Raw genomic sequence first — 24,039 nt, 5'->3', positions numbered from 1 at the left:
CATGGAGGTGGAAACTTCTGACCGTAATTTCTGAAGTGTCTCCCTAGGACACATACAAAAGTTATTTTCAAGGCAGTTTCAGTTCATAAAAACAGATATAAGATCTTGAAACATTTTATTGACTTTCCTTCAGAAAAATCATAATATGAATATGTTATTGATAATGTTTTTGGTGAGGATCTTGTTATAGATACGATACAAATGTAAGTAACTTCCCCAACTTTTCTCAAAATGTATTTGCCTAATGGATTTATTATCGTAGGTTACTTTATGAAAGGATGTGTTTTTTTAAACAAAGAAACAAAAAGCTATTATTCACATCCTACCTCGGATGGGTTTAAATTATTATCCAGTCACCAACATTTAGTTCTGTCGCTTCACTAAACTGTTTGATATAACTAGTCTCTTTCAAAGGTCATGGATGACTTCCTTCTCTGCCTTATTGCCCACTTGAATTACATGTAGCACTGCCTCTTGTGATATTGACATAGACAAGATGCACAAACATTAGCTTTCTGTCATTCAAATTCTGCACTTGTATTATTTACAAGTGACATGAATGGTGTTTTGTAAAATGATTGACACTTCTCTACTGTAATGAAGTCTGGTAAATAAATGTCCAATTTGACTACCAGTGTTTCCAAAGTGCTTGATGAAATGTAGGAGCTTGATGAATGCCTCAACAAATAATTAATTCAGAAACTGGTTTGGATATACCTGTATAGACAAAAATAGAGCAAAACCATCAAAAATAATTTATAATTGCTGAAATCTAAATCAGGTGAAACTAACTTTCCATCAATCCCTTTTTCTAGTTGCCCTCATAAAATGTGGTTTAATGCCCTAGATAGATTTAGCATTTCATTACCAGCCATCAGTTTGCTTTTCTGATTCCTTGAAGAAACCACTGTTTTCTTCTTTTGGAAGTGTTCCACATGCCTCTCCAAACTCATCCTGTCTAGCCGTACATAATAGTCATTGTAAGACTAAGCTGAATGATAATGCTTCCAGGACCACACAGTCCTGGCCACACTATGTTATCCTCCGTGTATGATGTACTAGGTCAACAATATGCAGGTACATGTGTTTTACACTCTACACTCTATCCAGATAAGAGCCACTACTTCTCCTTCAAGAGGGTCAACTGCCTTATGAAGCTGTCTACAATGCACTATGGAGATTCCATGGAAGTTGTAGGAATCAAGCCCATGTCTCCATTAGCAGTCATTAACCCTGATATCTCAGGCTCGTAAGAAAAGAAACATTTCATTTGAATTTCTTTTCAGGTGATTAGTATGAAGTTTCTTTCATTAGGAACTGACAAACAAGACTTATGTTGTCTGTGTTTGTTGACTTTTATGTTTACTGTTCATACTGTAGTATAGAGGGAGAAGAACACTTGTAGAGTGTCTCAATTTCTTTAGATGGTTATTCATCGTTATGAGTATTACCTGTACTATCTAATAACAACTCATCATGTAATGTCGCAAGTGTATGGAGATAAACATGTCATTATTTGGCAGTATCATAATATTCAGATTAGTTTAACAAGTGGACATATGCCTTTAAGTCTATCAAAGGATTACACTGGAAACTATACTTTTGGGCATTGAAAAAGAAACAAAATACTAAATTTTATGGCACTGTTGACTGAGCATTCCTAGACAACTGTCAAACTGCATAATTATGACAGGTTTCTTTATCCAAGCAAATTGACATCATTATTAACTTAAGAATGAATGTAGCATCTTAGGTGTCTGGTGAAACTAATAACATGAATATTTTATGTATTTATTTAAGCAGTAGGTTTGTGATAAGTTGTTATACAGTTTATTACAAATTGTACATTCATAACATAACCTGACAAACAAAAAAGAAAAGAAAATCTTTTCATAATGACAGTGTGTTTATTTCAGAAATCATTATTAACAGATTATATTCCTTTTTCAATACATTATGATTCAAGTATGATGTCATAGGTGAAACTATAAAGAAGGGAAAGATGAGTTTCTTGGAAGGTACCACAAATTATACTTGAATCATAATGTATTGAAAAAGGCATTTAATCTGTTAATAATGATTTCTGAAATAAACCCACTGTCATTATGAAAAGGTTTTTTTTTTCTTTTTTGTTTGTCGGGTTATGTTAAGAACTTACAACAATTTGTAATAAATTGTATAATAACTTATTACAAAACTACTGCTTAAATAAATACATAAAATATTCACGTTATTGGTTTCAGCATGCAACTGCTGTCTTCAGATGTAAAAAAATTCACTACAGAGGCTTTGTACAACTATATAACAAAAACAGTACTCTGCTACACGCTTGAGACATCATGAAGTCAATTAAAATATTGGCATACACGTTATCAGGTGGAGTCTTTATACTATATGATAATATGATGAGAATATTCCAGTGAGTGTACACAAATCATCACTTGGAGTCATTTTGACATGTGATGATATGATGTACAGAGTCTTTTCACTATGCAGTGATATGATGTACATCCATGAAATATGTGTCTCAGTCCAGCACACAATTTTAATCTGCCAGGAAGTTTCATCAGGGTCTCGGGACCTTTGCCTTAGCACTTGCCTGCAAAATGCAAAGGTCCTGAGTTTGAGTCTCGGTCCGGCACACAGTTTTAATCTGCCAGGAAGTTTCATATCAGTGCACACTCTGCTGCAGAGTGAGAATCTCATTCTGACTTCATGATGTTCGAAGTGTGTAACCGTTCTTGTTATCTACCTACACAAAGCTTTGTAGTGGACAGTGTCACATCTGAAGATAGTACCTTTTTGCTAAAATTGATAATATGAATATTTTCATATATTTAATTTATTGTTGATGTAATAAGTCACTGTACAAATATTTATAAAGGTCGCATACTTCCAGTTGACTATACGCCATTTTTTAAAAATTCATAATACATTTTCCAGTTTTCATAACAAAATGACAGGACTTCCCAACACATCTTCAGCAGAGTAAAATAAATAAATAAATAAATAAATAAAAATTAAAAAAATGATTTTCCATGTTTGAGCATAAAATTTCCTGGCGGGCTTGTAATGTGAAGAAGCATTATTGTGAAGCAGCATGTAATTCCTTTTGAAAATGTGATACAGTATTTATATGACTTTACAGCAATGAATACTTAGTAGAAGAGTGATGATGTTATAACAGTTAAGCAATCATTTTTTCTTTTGACTGCTTGACTAGCATCAACATATACATTTTACAGGTAATTTCAAACCCAAATATAAAATGCTTAAAATGAGCTTGAGATAAATCAACATTTCAAGTTCATATTGAGATTTTTTTCCTAGAAATATGACAGAATGTAACTACAGAAGTATGAGGTAATGTGTTTTGCTGCAATAATGAAATTTGTACAGGAATGGTGAGAGACTAAGTAAGTCTGAACATCTTGGAATTCATGGACATCGACTGCACATCAGAAATGTGAGTGTCGCTGACAATGGTGTGTACCGATGCACTGCACACAATAAAGCCGGTTCAAGAAACAGCACTGTTAACTTGGTACTAACTGTTCCAGGTAAGTGAGAAGCACATAGTTACATCTTCTACAACAGCTACTATTTTCTATCCTAATATTTGTTAAGCCAAGCTGCAGTTACAAGTCATTTCAGGTTTTTGACAGCTTGCATCTATACTGATAGTTGTAAGTGCACACATTTATCATAGTCATGGGATAAACTGGTTTAAGGACAACAGTGCAGATAGTCAGCATTTATTCACAGAATTAGTGTACAGCTATATGTGATAGAATATATTGACCGATTTAATGTCATAAGTGGCTGCCTTGCATATTGATAGGATTAATTCCTATCATTAAATCTTCTAGTATGAAATTTAATTAGAAGGACATAGTTTCCTTGCAATACTTTTTTATTTAACACATGTGTACAACTGTTTTTTCATAAATGAAACATAATGCAGAAAACAGTCAGAGCACTTCCTAACAATTTACCAAAGATATTTATTGAAACAAATGACTACACTGTTATGAACTGCCTGAACAATGGCTTTCTTTTTAGTTGATATTTTCATTTTCATATGTACACACATACATTATCTATGGGAAATAGGCCCAAACAAACTCTGTTCTCCATACACTGCATTTTATAAAATGGGTGTATCTTTAAGTTTAATGTACTTTATCCTTAGTTTGGTTTCATTTTTGCTAACTTGGTTCAGTTTTAAAATTTTGTTTAATTTTTTATTTTCCCCCAACATAACTCTCACTCCTCCTTTTTTATATTATTGCCTCACATTCCTTCACTATAAAGATGAAATATTGTCTGTTGTGCATTACCCACACTTTTTTCTGCATAACGATCTCAGAAGGTTTTGTTGAAGTCTGACCATGAACATATTTGAATTTTGCCCAAAGGAGTGCAGGATAGGGCCTATTTAGCTACAATATTAAGTTAATTACAATGAGATTAATGTGGCTTAAGCTCTTTTACTGTTATTTTTTCAGGTCAGAATATTGCGTCAATTTTGCAGCCACCATCAAACCTGCTAGTAAAAAGAGGGGATACGGCAGTATTTGACTGCGTTTTTGAGAATGCTGATGAAACAGAATGGTACCTTCGGCCACATTCTGAAGCAATCAAGAATTCAACTAGGTATTGTTGTTCAGTATATGCCAAAGTTGGTTTTAGTCTCATATTGATTTGCTGTCTTCCCCTTCTCTCTCTCTCTCCCCCCCCCCCCCCCCCCCACTTCCCATCACTCCTCATTCCTTCCCATACCCATGTAGATGAACGAGGATTAGTTACAACATATGGCGGTCTTCCTAAGGTAACATCACAAGGCAACAGTAAATTATTTAATGAAAGTATGCAGATCTGGCATCTTTGCAGGTGTCCATAACATTAAAGACTGTTGTCATAGTGATAGTTGATTCTGCATTTTAAATATATTGTATCTAGTGCTTCTTAGTTTGTACCTGCCTGGATAGCTGTGTGTGTTAAAGCACCAGTTCTGGGATGGGAGGTGTGCCACCTGTGAATTAATCCTACCCAACGGATGTACAGTGAGAGTCAGTGTGCCAGCCGGCCTGGATGTGGTTTCTAGATGGTTTCCCACACCTGACTTTTGTGCACATTTGATTTTACTGAGCAGTTATATTTCTTAGCTTTATGTCTACCCATGTCCAAATTATCTCTTCCATTACGACACCCACAAATCTTCCATTTATATTTAGTAGTTACTTACAAAATACAAACATTATCAAAAAGTTAATACAGTGCAACAGGACTAATATTGTACCTATAGTTTCTTAAGACTTCTTATAAATTATAGCATTTAAAGAGGACTCAGAAAGTTCATGGTAAACCTTGCATGATATCTCAATTTCTTTATAGATAGTTGCTATGTATGAAGACATTTCTATGTGAATAACTTATTTTCTCCTTACTTTAATGGCATATACCTCAGTTAGTGATGAGGCTCAATGGTAAGTCACTGAATACAGAATGGAGATAGCTAGTCTGACTCTTTATCTTAATTTTTTGTCTATATTTGCTGTTTTTAAATCCCTGTCAGTGAAAATGGGATGTTTTCATTTTGAGAGATTTGACAATCACATTCTTCAAATTCTATATTTAGCTGCAATTTACTTGTCCATTTTCTTCTTAGCATGTCATGCTGTGTCTGCTTTGACTTTGGATCTCAAGCTTTTACTGTTTGTGTTTGACTTCAGCTACAAATGTGTGACTATTTTTCTGATCTATGTTATGAGAATGACTGTTACAAATCCATTCTAAATATGCTGCACAGGCATCCAGAGAGGAAAATCATCATTCAGTTTCAGGGGAAACTGAGACAGGAAAACACATCAATGAAAGTCAGGCAATGTCTGTATCAGGATAGCTCACTGTTCTGCAAATAAAAGAGGTGTTGAGGTTTAGGCAGATATGTAGGGAACATGCACTCACTAGTTTAGCCATCTGCCATCTGGTAACTAGCACACATGCCCCCCCCCCCTCCCCCCTCACACGCACACACACACACACACACACACACACACACACACACACACACACACACACGTGGTGCAGAGTACATTATGTGGAGGGGGAAAATGCAGATAGCATAGGATCTAAAGGAGCTGTTGAAGCCAGTCACTATATGTGGAATAGCAAGTTCCAGCACTTAATGATCCTACCAAGAACTGTCCACTATTTAGCAATGACCATTCATGGGCATGAATCATTAATTTGTGGTCACACCTGTATACAATGTTGCATAATGGTTGCAACAAAGTTGATGTATGAAGTACTTATGGTCATAGACGATCTTGCCTCTGACAGGATAGGAAATGCCAATGACAAAGGTGCAATTGGAGGTTGTGGGTGGTGCATGGGACAGGGCCTGCATGTTTTATGAGAATGGACAAGTATTTTATCTAGGTTGACTAGAAAGTAGATTTCACTTCCTCTCTGCCCTATACTTCATAGACATTACCAGTTGCAAGTTCAGTTAAAGTAAACAGAATTAATTTAGTTGGAAGGTAGATATCAAATGCAGGTAAACACTGGAAGGTAAAGAAGTGTGACTATCTGATTAATTCCCATCGTATGACCTTATTTCAGAGTAAATATAATTTTATTATTATTCATTTCAATTAAAATATCAATAGTATAAGTGTGGTCAGTAGTCAGTGATTCAGAATGTGCAACATACATAAATATACTCATAGTTTATTCAACTAGGATTTCATTGCCAACAGTTCCAATTTACATTCACTCTTGACACTGTTGTAACAATACCATTTTTCACTGTGGTTAATGTCATTCTGGACTTTCCCCATGAGAACTATGAAAATTTAGTTGAAACTTTGTATATGACTAGTACTGTTCTTTAGTAACTCCCTATCAAAATATCTTCAACCATATTACTAATTAATATACTCCTTTTTATCCGTTGCACCTTTGAGATCAATACTTAGTGGGCTGTAGTACAGTCCCAGATGCCTCACTTAACACAGGTTCTTGAAATGTTTTTGCAGAGTGATTGTTGTCTTATCTTCAAATGTCTGACAGTTCAGATCTTTCAGCATATCTCTGATGAGCTCCTGTGGATCTCTGACCATAAGTGCTCCCCATCTTCCTATGCATTTAATGTACCCTCCCAGTCCTGTGTGGTATGGTGCCACACACTTGAGCAGTTTTATAGAATGGGTCACACAAATGATTTGAAAGCAAGCTTCTTTTTAGACTTCTTGCATTTTCCCAATATTCTACCAGTGAATTGAAGTTTGCCACCTGCGTAACCTACAACTGAGCATGTCTGATTGTTCCGTTTCATAGTCCCACAAATTGTTGCACCTAGATATTTGTTTGAGTCCATTGATTCCAGTTGTGAGTCACTGATGTTGTAGTTATTGGGTACTACATTTCTGTCTTTTGATGCACGCAATGTTACATTTCTGAAAATTTAAAAACAAGTTGCTAATCTTTCCATCACTTTGAAACCTTATCAGCATCTGCTTAAATATTTGTCTGGCTTTTTTTTTGAAGAGTACTTCATTATAGAAAAGTGCATTATTTCAGCTGTGAGATTTTTAGGGTAAACTGAAGTTTATATCAAAAGGATAGGCAAATGGGAAATGAAAGTGGTATATTTGTTGCAGTAGACAAGAAACTCAAATCCACCGAGATAGAAACTGAAGCTGCATGTGAGACTATTTGGGTAAGACTCAGGGGCGGGGACAAAATGGTTATTGGATATTTCTATCGCCCATCAGACTCATCTGCTGATGTAACTGAAAACTTAAGAGAAAACCTCAGTTCATTTGTATGTAAGTTCCCAAAGTTCAGGGGAGGGGACAAAATGATTATTGGACCAGATTTATCTACTGATGTAACTGAAAACTTAAGAATAAACCTCAGTTCATTTGTATGTAAGTTCCCAAATCATACTGCAATCATTGATGGAGATTTTAATCATCCAACAATTAATTGGGAAAATTACAGTTTGTTAGTGGTGGGTGTGTTAAGACACCCCGTGAAACTTTACTAAATGCCTTCTCCGAGAACTACCTAGAACAGATAGTTCAGAACCCCATTCATTACAGAAATACTGTATATTGGATTTAATGGTAGCAAAGAGACCTGACAACTATGAGGATATCCACATTGGAACTGATATCAGTGATTATAACATGGTTGTGGCAACAGTGATGACCAAAGTATAAAGGACAACTAAAACAAGCATAAAGATATATACACTCCTGGAAATGGAAAAAAGAACACATTGACACCGGTGTGTCAGACCCACCATACTTGCTCCGGACACTGCGAGAGGGCTGTACAAGCAATGATCACACGCACGGCACAGCGGACACACCAGGAACCGTGGTGTTGGCCGTCGAATGGCGCTAGCTGCGCAGCATTTGTGCACCGCTGCCGGCAGTGTCAGCCAGTTTGCCGTGGCATACGGAGCTCCATCGCAGTCTTTAACACTGGTAGCATGCCGCGACAGCGTGGACGTGAACCGTATGTGCAGTTGACGGACTTTGAGCGAGGGCGTATAGTGGGCATGCGGGAGGCCGGGTGGACGTACTGCCGAATTGCTCAACACGTGGGGCGTGAGGTCTCCACAGTACATCGATGTTGTCACCAGTGGTCGGCGGAAGGTGCACGTGCCCGTCGACCTGGGACCGGACCGCAGCGACGCACGGATGCACGCCAAGACCGTAGGATCCTACGCAGTGCCGTAGGGGACCGCACCGCCACTTCCCAGCAAATTAGGGACACTGTTGCTCCTGGGGTATCGGCGAGGACCATTTGCAACCGTCTCCATGCAGCTGGGCTACGGTCCCGCACACCGTTAGGCCGTCTTCCGCTCACGCCCCAACATCGTGCAGCCCGCCTCCAGTGGTGTCGCGACAGGCATGAATGGAGGGACGAATGGAGACGTGTCGTCTTCAGCGATGAGAGTCGCTTCTGCCTTGGTGCCAATGATGGTCGTATGTGTGTTTGGCGCCGTGCAGGTGAGCGCCACAATCAGGACTGCATACGACCGAGGCACACAGGGCCAACACCCGGCATCATGGTGTGGGGAGCGATCTCCTACACTGGCCGTACACCACTGGTGATCGTCGAGGGGACACTGAATAGTGCACGGTACATCCAAACTGTCATCGAACCCATCGTTCTACCATTCCTAGACCGGCAAGGGAACTTGCTGTTCCAACAGAACAATGCACGTCCGCATGTATCCCGTGCCACCCAAAGTGCTCTAGAAGGTGTAAGTCAACTACCCTGGCCAGCAAGATCTCCGGATCTGTCCCCCATTGAGCATGTTTGGGACTGGATGAAGCGTCGTCTCACGCGGTCTGCACGTCCAGCACGAACGCTGGTCCAACTGAGGCGCCAGGTGGAAATGGCATGGCAAGCCGTTCCACAGGACTACATCCAGCATCTCTACGATCGTCTCCATGGGAGAATAGCAGCCTGCATTGCTGCGAAAGGTGGATATACACTGTACTAGTGCCGACATTGTGCATGCTCTGTTGCCTGTGTCTATGTGCCTGTGGTTCTGTCAGGTTGATCATGTGATGTATCTGACCCCAGAAATGTGTCAATAAAGTTTCCCCTTCCTGGGACAATGAATTCACGGTGTTCTTATTTCAATTTCCAGGAGTGTATATTCAGTAAACTATATAAAAAAATCAGTAGTGTCATCCCTCACTGAGGAACTTGAAACATTCAGTGCAAGGAAGCAGCATGTAGAGAAACTCTAGCTTAAGTTTAAAAGAACAGTTGACTATGCACTGGATAGATATATACCCATTAGAACAACTCATAATGGGAGGGAACCTCCATGGTATCCAGTCACTGTAAAGAATCTTCTAAAGAAGAAGAGATTACTGTATAATAGGTGTAAAACAAAGTGTATGGCTGTAAATAGAGAGATGATGATTGAAATGAATTTGGCTACCAAGAGAGGAATGCGTGATGCCTTCAGTGACTACCAGAGCAGGCTGGCTGGCACACCAGACCTCGACACTAATTCACTGGGTGGGCTTGTGCCGGGGACCGGCATGCCTTCTCGCTTGGGAAGCAGCATGTTGGACTGTGCAGCTACCCAGGCGGGCTATGAGGTTACTGTTAATGTTGTCTGACAGGTCATTCATGTTCAATATAGGCAGCAGGGCCCAATATGCTACTCTGTATCATGTCTGAAGTTTTGCTCCATCTGTCTATGACTCTCCATCTAAGATAATGTAATGTGTTCCCTATTAAGAAATCCTCTATCCACTGACAAATTTTGTTTGATAACTCGTATGGTCATGCTTTGATTAAGAAGCATTGGGTTGGTACTGGTCCAACGCTTTTTGGAAGTCAAGAAATACTGTATCTGTTGACTACCTTGATCTATGGCTTTCAGGATGTTATGTGAGAAAAGTGGAATTTGAGCTTCGCATGTCCTATGCTTTTAATATCTGTGCTAATTGGCATGGAGGGGGGCATTCTGTTTGAGATAACTCCTTCTGTATGACATCACAATATGATCTATATTCTGGAACAGATGGATGTCAGAGATATTGGATGGTAGGTTTGTGGCTGTGGATCACTTCTGCTACCTCTCTTATAAAATGGGTGACCTGAAATTTCTTCCAACTATTGGACCCAATTTTTTTATCAGAAATATACTGTATATTATGGTTAAAAGTGTGGTTGGCACAGCCACATAATCTGTATATAATGTGATAGGGACTCAGTTGGGCACTGGAATCATGTTCAGTCTTAGCAATTTTGGCTCAGCTTTTTCTCAAGAGCATTTCACTGGTTTCTATAACACTCATCTCTGCAATGATGGAACCCTCTCAAGTTGTAAGAAAAGATCTTAATCACCCAATGAATGCAGAACTATGTTGTGTACTGTGCTGCCATTCTCTTAAGTTTTTTGATAGAATCAGTTTACTTTAAATACACTTTAGCCATCTTTCCTTAACGAAGTAAAACCTCTTTGCATCTCTATTTTGAATGTATTTAAGGTCCAGCATGTATATGTGGTAACCAGAATTCAGCTTGTTAACATTTGTCATCAGAGCAAAACTTTTGTCATCTCAGTGACATAGTACATCTTTAAACAATTCAAAATATTGAAAATATAAAAATGCATCATTACTTTTAGTTACACAGAGTTACATTATTAAAAATACTGTTTTGTTGTTCAGATTTAATATTACAAATGTCTGTTTATTGTTTCTGTCTTTGATGCTAGCATCGACTCTGGTATTGATTACATGATGAGAAATCTAAGTTTGTACATCAAATAAAACAGTGGGTGACAATGTATGTAATGTCACTTGAAGTAATATCCATATTGTCAAAACAGACATTTTGTTTAATTCTGAAAGACACTTTACTGGTGAAATAACAAAGTTCATATAACAAAGTGATGAAGATGAACATTGTGGAAATTTTTGGCTGATGATTTCATTTATAATGATAACTGATAAAGTATACTTTATTTTAGTAATTCCTGTGGCTGATGTTGCTTTCTTAGCAGTGATGTATTGAGTTGTTTTATGGGCTACTTACTCACTGACATCTACATCTGCACTCTCCAGACCACTGTGAAGTGCAAGGCAGAGGATACGTCCCGTTGCACCAGTTATTTGGGTTTATCCCATTCCATTCAAGAATGGAGTGTGAGAAGACTTTGTAGCATGGGGTAACTTTGTAATAAAACCATTGAATTACATAATGTCATTTGAGGCCTTTTAATATGTCTGCTTGTGTCTGTATATGTGTGGATGGATATGTGTGTGTGTGCGCGAGTGTATACCTGTCCTTTTTTCCCCCTAAGGTAAGTCTTTCCACTCCCGGGATTGGAATGACTCCTTAACCTCTCCTTTAAAACCCACATCCTTTCCTCTTTCCCTCTCCTTCCCTCTTTCCTGACGAAGCAACCGTTGGTTGCGAAAGCTAGAATTTTGTGTGTATATTTGTGTTTGTTTGTGTGTCTATCGACGTGCCAGCGCTTTCGTTTGGTAAGTCACATCATCTTTGTTTTTAGATATATTGACTATATATATATTAATATTTATACACATCCTATCTCATTTGTTGAAAATCATGTTGTGTCATGATAAATTTCAAAGGATATAATATAATATTAATGTTATTAATTTTTTCATTTTCAGGTACTCAGTTTTTTCTAATGGATCACTTGTTATATACAGTGTTAATGATGAGCATCCAACAGATGACAGGGGCACTTACTCTTGTGTAGGAATAAGAGGAAAAGAGAAGCAGACATATTCTGCTGAGCTGAAAGTTGCTTGTAAGTTATACAGAATGTCTAATTTTAGAAAAATTCCTTTCTCTCTTTGAATATGTGTATTACCTAGAATAGATTAGCAATCAAGCTATACACTTTTAGGATATTGCCTGTCTCTGTGAGACATATTCAAAGGCCTTTGAATATGTCTGTTTGTGTCTGTATATGTGTGGATGGATATGTGTGTGTGTGCGAGTGTATACCCGTCCTTTTTTCTCCCTAAGGTAAGTCTTTCCGCTCCCGGGATTGGAATGACTCCTTACCCTCTCCTTTAAAACCCACATCCTTTCGTCTTTCCCTCTCCTTCCCTCTTTCCTGACGAAGCAGCCGTTGGATGCGAAAGCTAGTATTTTGTGTATATGTTTGTGTTTGATTGTGTGTCTATCGACCTGCCGGCGCTTTCTTTTGGGAAGTCACATCATCTTTGTTTTTAGATATATTTTTCCCACATGGAATGTTTCCCTCAGATGAATCCTTTTTGATTAGCTCATCAACAGATTTGTCCAAAAGCTAGCAAAGTCCCATTCTTTTTGTGATCCTATCAATCTCTCAACACTTGTACTATTAACTGAGTAGTCTCCTCTATTCCTAGACTATTTTTATATGTTTACTAATCCAGGAAGTTCTCCTGCTTTATGGTACGGCATCCAATTAAGCTAGAATCATTCACAGCAATATTCACTATTCACAACAGTGTAGAAATTATCAATCAGTTTGATGCTGAATAAATAACATTATTGAAAATTTTAGGAAACAAACAGCAAGTAGAAATGTGAGAAGCAACAACAGTGGTCAAGACCCAGCTGACAGTATCACACTTAGTCAGATTTACTTTGGCAGGCAATGTAACATCTATGTTCAAAAGTGTCTGGACGCCTATTAGTGGACATTATGTGGGGTGTGTCCACTTTAATGTGTCCAGCCTTCATCTTTATGGTGGCGCCTATTAGTCGACATTATGTGGGGTGTGTCCACATTAATGTATCCAGCCTTCATCTTTATGGTGGCTTGAGTTCTTCTGCTAACACTTTCAAAGGATTATCTGAATGACTGTGCAGGAATGGCAGCCCATTCGTCCTCAGGAGCTAAAAGCAGAGAAGGTAGTGGTGTGGAGACCGGGGTGTGAATTGAGGAAGACGTTGTAATTTTTCCCAGCTGATCCCAGAGGTGTTTCACTACATTCAGGTTGGGGTTCTGGATGGCCAGTCCATTTCTGGAGTTTTATTGTCCAAAAATCATTGTCTCACAGGTGCTGTCTTATGACAGAGTGAACCGTCATGCCGACACAAACAATCATTATTTCCGAACTGTTCCTCCACTGTATGCAGTTTACAGTGCTGTAAAATGCATTCATATGCTTCTGCATGTAGCATTTTCTTAAATGCAATGTGGGGGTGACATCCTAACCAACAAAAGCACCCCCATACCATAATACCACCTCCAACGTCACTATTACCACTACACATGTTGGCAGGTTACGTTATCCAGGCATCTTTCAAACAAAAACCCTTCCATTGAATTGTCAGAGGGTATAGCATGATTTGTCACTCCAAATCACTCATTTCCAGTCATCCACCATCCAGTGGCATCGCTCTACACCACATCAAGTGTCACTTAACATTGACTACAGAAATGTCACTTATGAAGAGAATTTCAACCATTGTAACAAATTCATTTTCATCCCTGTGCACTATGATTGTGCTAGCTGGATCGCTGGTAGCACTCAGGAATTCATGTATGATTCCTTCCACTTACTTCATGCTGATTGTTTGCAAGACCCTCCTCAATGGTTTATGGTCCCTGTCTGTCCGAGCAGACATCTACCTGGTCTTGGTTTAGTTGTGGTTGTTTCTTCACATTTCCATTTCACAATCAGCTCATGAACAGCTGACTTGGCATCTTTAGGAGGATTGAATGTCCCTGGTGTATCTGTTACTCAGGTGACAACCAATGACTAGTCACATTCAAAGCCACTGAGCTCACTTGACCGACACTTCTGCTTTTAATGCATCTGCTGCTACCACTGACAACACTATACCTCTTGCCTCCTTTTATACTGTCATGTCAACCTGTCATGACATCTAGTGGTCAGTTCCACATTATGTAGTGGTATCAGGATACTTTTGATCAGATAGTGTATGTTTCATCAACTAGCTGCATGTGACTTGCAGCTGTATTATGAACATGCCATTCATAAATATCTGGGTAAGCAGAGTGAAGAATGTGGGCATCAGCAGTGACACAACATAAAACAAGAGGCACTATTGTGACTGATGGTAGCCTCTTGATCGTGAATATGTTAACAAGGATCTACTATGAAATAGGTAGATTGCTACTCGCCATATAGAGTAAACAGTCACAAACAGGCTCACTGAAAAGATTACTGTACATTTTAGCTTTTGCTCAAAAGGCCTTCTTCGAAAGCACAAAACACATACACATTCACACAAGTACAACTCACACACACATGATCACTATAACTAACCACTTTGACGGGTCACCAACAGTTGTCATGTATTTATGTGTTGTGCTTGTGTGAATGTATATGTGTTTTGTATTTTAGTAGAAGGCATTTTAGCCAAAAGCTAAAATGTATAGCAATCTTTTCTTTGTGCCTGCCTGTGACTCAGCATCTCCTCTATATGGTGTCATTATGTCATCTTGGACTTAATAAGGAATTATTTATTTGTAACTCTGAGAAGCGATGTAAGTGTTGTGGTGACAAGCATACTGTCAGTGGGAACTAGACAAATGCTGCTGAGGAGTTGTCATATTAATCTTTGTTGCTAAAATGTAACATTTTGACCTGCAAGGTTCACCATCTATTTCACTGTGGAAAATTTTAAGTTGTGACCTAAAATGTCCTTAATGAATAAAGGTAATTGTTTTTAATCCCTGTCATACATCTTTGGAGCCTTTCTAATGTAGTTCTTAGATCTGTTGCAGTTTGTAAACTGCTGCTTTTCTTCTGTATGAACTTAAGTCTGTAAGCTTTATTTCTGATGGTCAGTTTCATATTTCTTTTGGCAAAAGTAACAGTATAACTGTTTGTGAAGTGCAGTCTGAAAACACTTTTTTCCAGACCTCCAACCTCTCACAAGCAATTCATTTGAACCACCACTCCCAGATGATGGGATCAGAGTGGTGGCAGAGCGGATGGAGTTTGAAACAACCTGTTTGCCTCCTGACGGTGATCCACCACCTCGAGTCTGGTGGCTTGACCCACAAGAGCGTGTCGTTACTGATACAGGCCCTGTGCGGGTCGATGACACACGGCTCATAATTGCAGCAGCACGCCCAGGGAAGGACGATGGAAATTACTCTTGCATTGCGGAAAATCTTGCTGGAACCAGTACTGCAAATCTTCAACTTATTGTGTCTAGTAAGTCCAGTAAGGCTCATTTTTGCATGTATGAGGGTAATAGTTAATATTTAACATACTTTTTTGAGAATAAATGTAAATATGTCAAAACTTTACTCTGCATCATTTTAATAATGAGAATAATAACAAATGTCAGGTGATGTTATAATTTTTTTCATTAAAAATATAGTGTATGCCAGAGCCAGAGATATTTTTGGTATGAAATATTTTTCATCAGATAATTTGAAAATTAATGGTTGGAAATATGAAACAATGTAAAAGTAATATTTTAGGTGTCAATGCATTATACAAGAACCCCTGCATATTTGTTAATGGCAATGCTATGTAATTACTGGTTATTTATTCTCATTTACCAGTATCAGACTTTTTTTATTTTGTACATATATTATCAGGCATGGGAATGTAATCACTCCTCTTATGTACTTCACTTGTGATGTTTTAGATTAATGTTAGCCAGGAGTTATCAGTTCCACGTAGATGATGTCTCATGTGCAGTGATACAGTGTAGATGACGAAAGTGTGTTTGTGTTTGTGTGTGTGTGTGTGTGTGTGTGTGTGAAAAAGTTGTATCAGTAGTGAGATAAGTGTTGCTTTCATAACCATTATTTTGCGGTGTGTAAAATATTTGATCCACTGCCAGCATTTTTAAACATTGTTGTTAAACATTTATTTATGGGCATTGTTGAAAAATACATTATTTTTAAACATTGTTCTATTCTTTTAAATAGATTTTGTATGTCATGACACAGTTTGTATAGAAAAGTTTTAATTCTGTTCTTTGAAAACTTCCTACTGACATACAGGGTGTTTCAAAAAGAATTATCTGATTTAAAAAAAACCTTTACTATTATGTTATCGAAGATATGTGTGCGAACAACATACTGATGGAAAGAGCAAACTCTCAAGTTTTACATGATTCCTGCTAGGTAGCAGCAGTGTGCGCCCACTTCAGTTTTAGTAAAAATGGTGTCGGGACAACAGAAAGCATTTTGTGTTTTATGTTTTTAACAGTGCAGGTCAGTAGTAAGTGTTCAGCGTAACTTTGGTATGGTGTGGATCCTCCTACAGCACAGACATTAGACAATGGCATAAACAATTCATGAAAATGACAAACAACAGCATGTGAAGTTCTGTAATTTCGTTCTTGGAAAGATGGCGGATGCCAGTTTTCTTCCATGCTTAGTGTTTAGTGATGAGGCAACATTCCATTTAAATGGAAAGGTGAACCATCATAATGTGAGAATATGGGTTATCAAACAATGACATAAAGTTGTACAACATGAGAGGGACTCACCAAAATTTAATGTGTTGTGTGCAGTTTCATGGGAAAAGGTGTGTGGTCCATTTTTCTTTGCCAAGAACACTGTTACAAGAAGCACATATCTTGATATTCTTGAGAACTTTCTTTTCCCATAGTTTGTGACTGATTCAAATGACTTCATTTACTAACAGTATGGGGCACTGCCACACTGACATCTGGAAGTGCGGGAATTTTTAAATCAAAGGATTACTGAAGGATGGGTCAGTCGCTCTAGACCAAATGATTCAGCATTACATTACTGGCCTCCGAGGTAATCAGACCTGACTGTATGTGATTACTTCTTGTGGGGGTTTATTAAAGTCTCTGTTTATGTGCCTCTGTTACAAACAACAATGAATGAACTGAAACATCACATAACACATGATGTGCTTGCTGAAGTGTGGGAACAATTTGAATACTGCATTGACATATGCTGTGCATCTCAAGGAGGATATATTGAACACTTATGGGAAGGCATAGGAAAAAAAACTTCTTGAGTTTCCCATTCATCAAAAAACAAAATTCGTTTTATATAGTTATTGGTTTTAGAAATATAGACATGCCAAATCTGATGATTCTTATTGATACAACCTGCGTTATCATGGTAAAAAAGCAGAATAGTGCTTATAATTTGTTAACTGTTTAGTGTCTTCTGATAAAATACCAATAGATGAAGAGGCAGTAATATCACATTTCCAGGAGGAACTCAAAACATTTAGCTCTGGGCAGGAGCATGTGGAGCAATTGTGATTCAGTTTTAGAGGGACAGATGACTAAGCACTAGACAGATACGTTCTGTGTAAGAAGCAGCAACTGTTGCACAGAAGATGCATAAGGCTATAGACAGAGAGATGCTATGTGACATGCAAGTGGCTGTCAAAAGGGTGCTGAGTGAAGCTTTCATTGCCATCATAGCAGAATTTTAGTAAATATTATGGAAAGACCTCTCACAAATCCCAAGGGAAGTCTAGTCATTTGACTGGCTGATAGTTACACCACAGCTAGCATCCAAATAGTTATGGATGACCATGGAACCAAAATTGAGAGTAACAAAGCAAAATCATAAATACTGAACTCTTATTTTCAAATGTTCCTTCACAAAGGAAGACTTAGAAGTATTGCCCCAATTTAAATTTTGCAACACTGCAAGTGATATAGGTATAGTGTCTACAACATTGAAATGCAGCTGAAATTGCTAAAATGTCTCATGGACTAACAGAATCCGTGTCACAATCTATATAGAATTTGCAGATGTGTTAGCTCCTGTCTTAACTGAAATATATCCCAGTCCCTTGAATAAAAGATTGTGTTCAGTGATTGTAAGAAAGCACTGGTCACACCAATCTACAAGAAGGGTGTTTTTTGAGTGTAGTACAAATTACTTTTTTTATTTCATTATTCTAAATAGTTCGTAAATTTTTTTACAGTGATTTGAACATGACTTCCTTCCAACATGTTATGTGAGGAGTATGTATTCATTTTTCAAGCACTGGTTTTTTTTCAAACAAATCCTTTTTTTTCATTAATTTCTTGCAATGGACGTTCTTATTCTGGAATAATCAGTACCATCCATGAATACATTTAGAGAAGAAATCATTCAGCTAAGGAACAGTGTCATTTCTTTTCCCATGTTAAACACATACCTTGTGAGTTAATGTCTTCTTACATATTGTAAATGTGTAACCTGAACTGCTCTCATGAAAGTTTCCAAAATATTAAAAATTGCAAGATTAGAGATTATAAATGTTACAATAATACAGTTAAATTGACCAGTATCAGACATATGTTCTTTCTTTTTTTTCCAAAGTGACTGCACCTACCAAGCGTATTCTTTTCCTTTACAGAAACATTTCCACCATGCTTCTGTCAGTACAGTCCTGTCATATAGTGCATTACATATGAGTCTTTGAGTAATTTGCATAATATAACAGCTTATCCTGCAAAATTTCCCACACACCCACCCTTGAATGACTTAGCAGAAAGTGGAGGAAGTAGTAAGATTTTTGCACATGGAGTCATATACAATTTTATGACATAAGCAGAATCTTTTAAACAATGCCTTGCTCTTACTTAATAACTAAAGTATTCTTTTGTGATGACCTAACCAATTTGCTTTATAATTCATCGTAAGGAAACATAATGTCATTCAAGAACAACCTATTTGAACAGTTCTCAGGTATCCGACCAGGTAGCAGAAAGATGGCGACGTGTACATCTGCCGAAATATTGTGGAGAAATTATGACGCTACCCGTTTGGATACCCGAGAACTGTTCAAATTGGAAATACGCCAGGAAAACTTCAAATCGCAACAACCTATTTCACACAATACTTAGCTGGATTTAACTTATTAAAAATGAAATTAGAGTACTCTTCTCAGACCTCTGAAATTATTCATAAAATCACAGTTCACATAATAACACTTTTGTGTACTATGTCTCAAACCTATTCCTCTTTGTAAGACCCAGTTTCTCAGGGTTTTTCCATTATTATGAGAAAGTTATTAAAATAGAAAATTGCTCTTCTCTCTAACAATTTACAAATTCGGCATTAAAATGAATTTTCATTCATATCCCTATTCTGGCATTAGTACAGAATTATTACTAGGAAATAGAAGAAAATTTTATTGAGAAAAGTGTTTTCTTATAATAAATGTGCTTCTGACAGATATCACCTCTTCATCTTGCGGTAGCCACAAAGCTATTATACTTATTTATACCAAATGTTTCTCAAATATGCTGCCTCAGGAAATTAAGGTGACATTTTAATTTTCTTACAGTATTATCGTCTACTTCATTCTGGACACTCATATTTTTTTCTAATCACTTTTCTTCTACTTGCTCAGTGTCATATATTATGGTTGTATTTATTGTAACCCTTTCATAAAATTTTGCAAACTTAACTACAGTCAGCCCTCTCTTCTACTTCAGTTTCCTCAAAATTTCATTGTTGCCATAGCATCAATCACTTAGGAAGTGCCACTACAGCTGCTCTGGGACCATTAATTTCTTTCACTACTTCTCGTTTTATGTTCATTCATTCATTAACACATCATGCTTCACAAATCTGATCATAAAGCAGAGCCTTCTGGGTCATTGAAACTGCAACACAATGAAGGCACTAGCAAAAGCTTTGAACTGCATGAAGTGTACTACATGCAAATGATTAGCATTTCAGTTCAACTATACAAAGTAGGTGGAGTAATACTATTTAAAATCTGTATACTGTTTCTGATTCAGAAATTGTACTTAAAAGGTGTTTTTTTTTTTTGCCTATAAGAATGATTAATGTCTTCTAACACATAATGGAATGTGACAATGGCAGGACTGTGGCTTTTGAGGTTGCAGTGTATTGTTCATGATATTGTTGCTTGTGTTGGTCAGTATCTTACGTAGACAGTGTGGGCATCTGGAGCATCATTGATTTTCCACATGTTGATCATTATTGTGGCTGCAGAGGGAGCTGTACTGACAGTACTGGGCCCAATGACAACACTAGTCACAGGGGTGGCACCACATCATCTTTTCAGACAAGTCCTGATTCACTGTGTAGCATCATGTTGGACATATCTTGTGTTAAGAAGCTCCGAGGAGAATGAACATTGCTAGATTGTATTTGTCATTGTCATTATGCTAAAGGTGACAACTCTGTGTACTAAATTTCACACTCCTTTTGCCCCCAAATTCACTTACAAATTTAATAACACCTTCTTCCTGTAAAATTGTATGTGCATAATTAGCTGAAATTTTATTAATTACTATCCTTCTGGTGTTGCAATTTTAATGACTAGCAGTGTTCATTAAATAGCAGAAGCAGCTGGTAGCTTCTGTAAAGTATTATTTATTAGCAAATAAGTAAAGCCATTGGTATTCCCCTAACACTAATGAGCTACTTTTTTAACCTGATATCAAGTGTTTATATAGCATTACTAGCCGGTAAAGTTAAAAGTCTGCTTAATATGAGCATTAAACAATAGATTGCTACTCACCATAAAGAAGACACATTGGTTTGCATACAGGCTAAACGAAAAGACGGTTATACATCAGCTTTCAATCAAAGCCTTCTCCAGAAAAAGGCAAACACTCACACACAAACACACACACATTCATTTACACAAGCAAGCACATCTCATGCACATGTGACTGCCCTCTCCAACAGCTCAGATGGGTCCAAGGGGGACTTCTGATGACTTGTTGAGTTCATTCAATGTTGAGTTGCTTCATTACACCAGGCAAAAGGAGGTCCGACATGGTATTAGGAGGTGTCCCATGACTTTTGTCATCTCAGAGTATGTACTGCAACTATTTGTCATACTGACAGTAGGATATTTGCTTACACAACTGACCTAGCCATTGATATCCACAGAATATTCATAGAGGAAATGGAAAGGGTACTGATAGAAAATCTCTGAGTACTGTGACAGTACTGTTGTAAGTGGCACCTCAACCCCAGCCAAAATAAAACAAAATGGTCATGCTTCCATCTCAGTAACAGGTAGGCAGACCTGTAACTAAAAATCTACATTAGTGAAAATGCTGTGAAACACAACCCAACCTAAAGTATTATGTGTCATGCTTGCCAAGTCCTTGATGTCACACTTGACTAATACTAAAACCAGATTTCACCACAGGAATAATATTATTGTAAACCTGTGTGGTGCCATGCAGGGATCAGCTGGTGCTCTGTGTTGTATTAGTGCAAAGGACAAACAGCAACAATACCAGCAGTCTTGACAACTAACTCAATATAACAATATGTATGATCAAAGGCTGTTTCAAAACTATACCACCCTACAGGTTCTCAGCTCTAAACCATCCTTCCACGTGAACTCAGAAGACTGGAAGCTTTGTCACGTGAATAGAAAAAGATATTGGAAAACCTCAGCTTCCCATTCTTGGCTCTATCGCAAGTGCTGTATCTAACAGGCTAAAATCCAAGCAATCAGCCATAAAAACTGCTGTGGAACTTCTTGATGAAGAATTTGATATATGCCATAAATGGTAGCAAATATGATTTCAAAATGCATCACCAGCAAAAACTGATCTAAAAACTTGTGTTAAGCCAACAGTCTTCAATTTTCCTGACACATATGGGAGGCAGTTAACAGAATCTGCACAGAGCATGGAGTATGTGCATCCTGCCTTATGGCTGGAGTGAGGCACTCCACACCAATCAACACAGCATGGAGGAGTATAATTTAACATCATATCTGGGCAATGCAAAGGATTTTCTGACACTGGATGCTGTTAACAGAGTTCAGAAATGAAATTTAATGTTATAAATTTTTCTCCAATAAACTATTATCCCATATATGTAAGATTTATGTATTCTGTTTCATCTGTTTTTTATTGCATATCTGTAACAAAATGTATAATAATACCACATATTCTGCTATATTCTAAATAAAGTAAGTAAATGATTTTAAAAAAATTTTTGAAGCATGAAAACTGGTCTTTTGTTTGAGGTCACTTATTTCCTCCACTTTTATAAATGGCTATTGTTACTGTATATTTCAGCCCTTCGAGAATCACCCATTGACTTAAGAATTACTGCTTTTCACTGATCTTTTGATTTTTGCTACATCTCACTAATGGTTGATGTGGCAAAATTGATGTCTTCTAGAGAAGTATGTAATGCTTGTCTACACAATGCATTTCTTGTCTAAGTAAGCTTAACTGATCTTCTTTTGACAGTTCATTTTTCCTTTTCTGTGTTTTCAGCTGTTATAAGGGAGAATTCATTGACTTTAGCACCCAATGATTTGAATCTAACACCATCTGTCTTATTACAACTATCATGAAGCAGTTGACATTTGCCCTACAAAGTAGATCTGTTTTTAGCTTGTTAATGCTCCAGATTGCCTTTGCTTTTTCTTGGACACTTGAATTCATGGTGCATAATTCATGGGCTTTATATTTTTGATGGTTCAGTGAAGAATTTTGCAGTATTGCTTGTAATGCTCCTTTAAACATTAGTTAGAGCTAGTCTCTGTAGATCCTTCTTGCTGCCAAAAAACATTTTGTACAACATATGAGCTGCCCATTTTCTTGGCTTCCACTGTAATATCCTTTCCTGTTGTAAAGGACTATTGCTTTCACAGTGCTGTAAGAATATGTTTAGAAAAGAGCTAAATTACTCACCTACTCTATGCCCTCAGTGAACTTTGCCCCACTGTTTAACCAGTAAACTTTCTCTGGGTAATGTAACTGTGTTAGCATTTATAATACTGTGAAACTGTACTTCTTTCTCTGAGTACTGTAACTGTGTCAGCATTTATAATTCTGTGAAACTATACTTTTCTCTTTGTGGTTAAACCAGAACAATATAAATACTTTGTTGCTGTCATATGACCATTTGAGGCTCATATATAATTGTTGAGACACAATGTGCTTGAGAAATAAATTATCGATCACTGTTGCCCTATGTTCTTGTATTCCTATTGGAAATGTCTCTATGGGGCCAAAAAGAGCACTCCAAGTGCCCTAAGTCATTACTATCTATGATTTTGATGTTCCCACATACAATGGTACAATGCTTTACCACTTATTTCTAATATGTTGCATTAGTACCCTGTCTAACCGCTCAGTGAAGTTTAAAAGTATTTTTGTGGTATAATATATCATAACCACTATTTTGTGAGTTCTAAAGTCTGTTACGGAAGCAGAGCACTGAAATTACTATTCATGCAATGTCTATGCCCATAGAATTTTCCACTTTTTGTATATGTAGCTGTTCCCCATTTCCTTATGTTATGACTACAGTAATGTGATAATAACTTAAATCACGTTCTGTCAAGCATAAAATATTTATAGAAAGACATTTAGAATTTCCAGTTTTCTGTAGTGGATAAGAAGGCCATATTTCATTATCAGTGTACTTTCAAATGTTCAGTCAAGTTGTTAACTCAATTTTTCACATGATATTTCAACAATTGACCTATTTATCTTCTTCAGGTGCTGTGAAGTGTGTTATTGTGCATATACATTGCATGGACTCCATCAGATTGTAAAGTATTGTTGGTTCACACT

At 37.4% G+C, this 24,039-nt stretch overlaps 1 protein-coding gene across 1 annotated transcript in view; it reads left to right on the top strand.

Moving 5' to 3' along the window:
* Positions 1-24,039, top strand: part of LOC124613473 (inactive tyrosine-protein kinase 7-like) — a 135,360-nt gene that overhangs the window by 39,569 nt on the left and 71,752 nt on the right. The window contains exons 3-6 of the mRNA XM_047142180.1: positions 3,400-3,560; positions 4,509-4,656; positions 12,195-12,334; positions 15,414-15,713. Of these exons, the coding sequence (XP_046998136.1) occupies positions 3,400-3,560; positions 4,509-4,656; positions 12,195-12,334; positions 15,414-15,713 (749 nt within the window). The remainder of the gene's footprint in view (positions 1-3,399; positions 3,561-4,508; positions 4,657-12,194; positions 12,335-15,413; positions 15,714-24,039) is intronic.

The sequence above is a fragment of the Schistocerca americana genome, chromosome 4 (assembly GCF_021461395.2).
Source record: "Schistocerca americana isolate TAMUIC-IGC-003095 chromosome 4, iqSchAmer2.1, whole genome shotgun sequence".
Lineage (NCBI taxonomy): Eukaryota > Metazoa > Arthropoda > Insecta > Orthoptera > Acrididae > Schistocerca > Schistocerca americana.
This window is presented reverse-complemented; position numbering and strand designations above follow the sequence as displayed.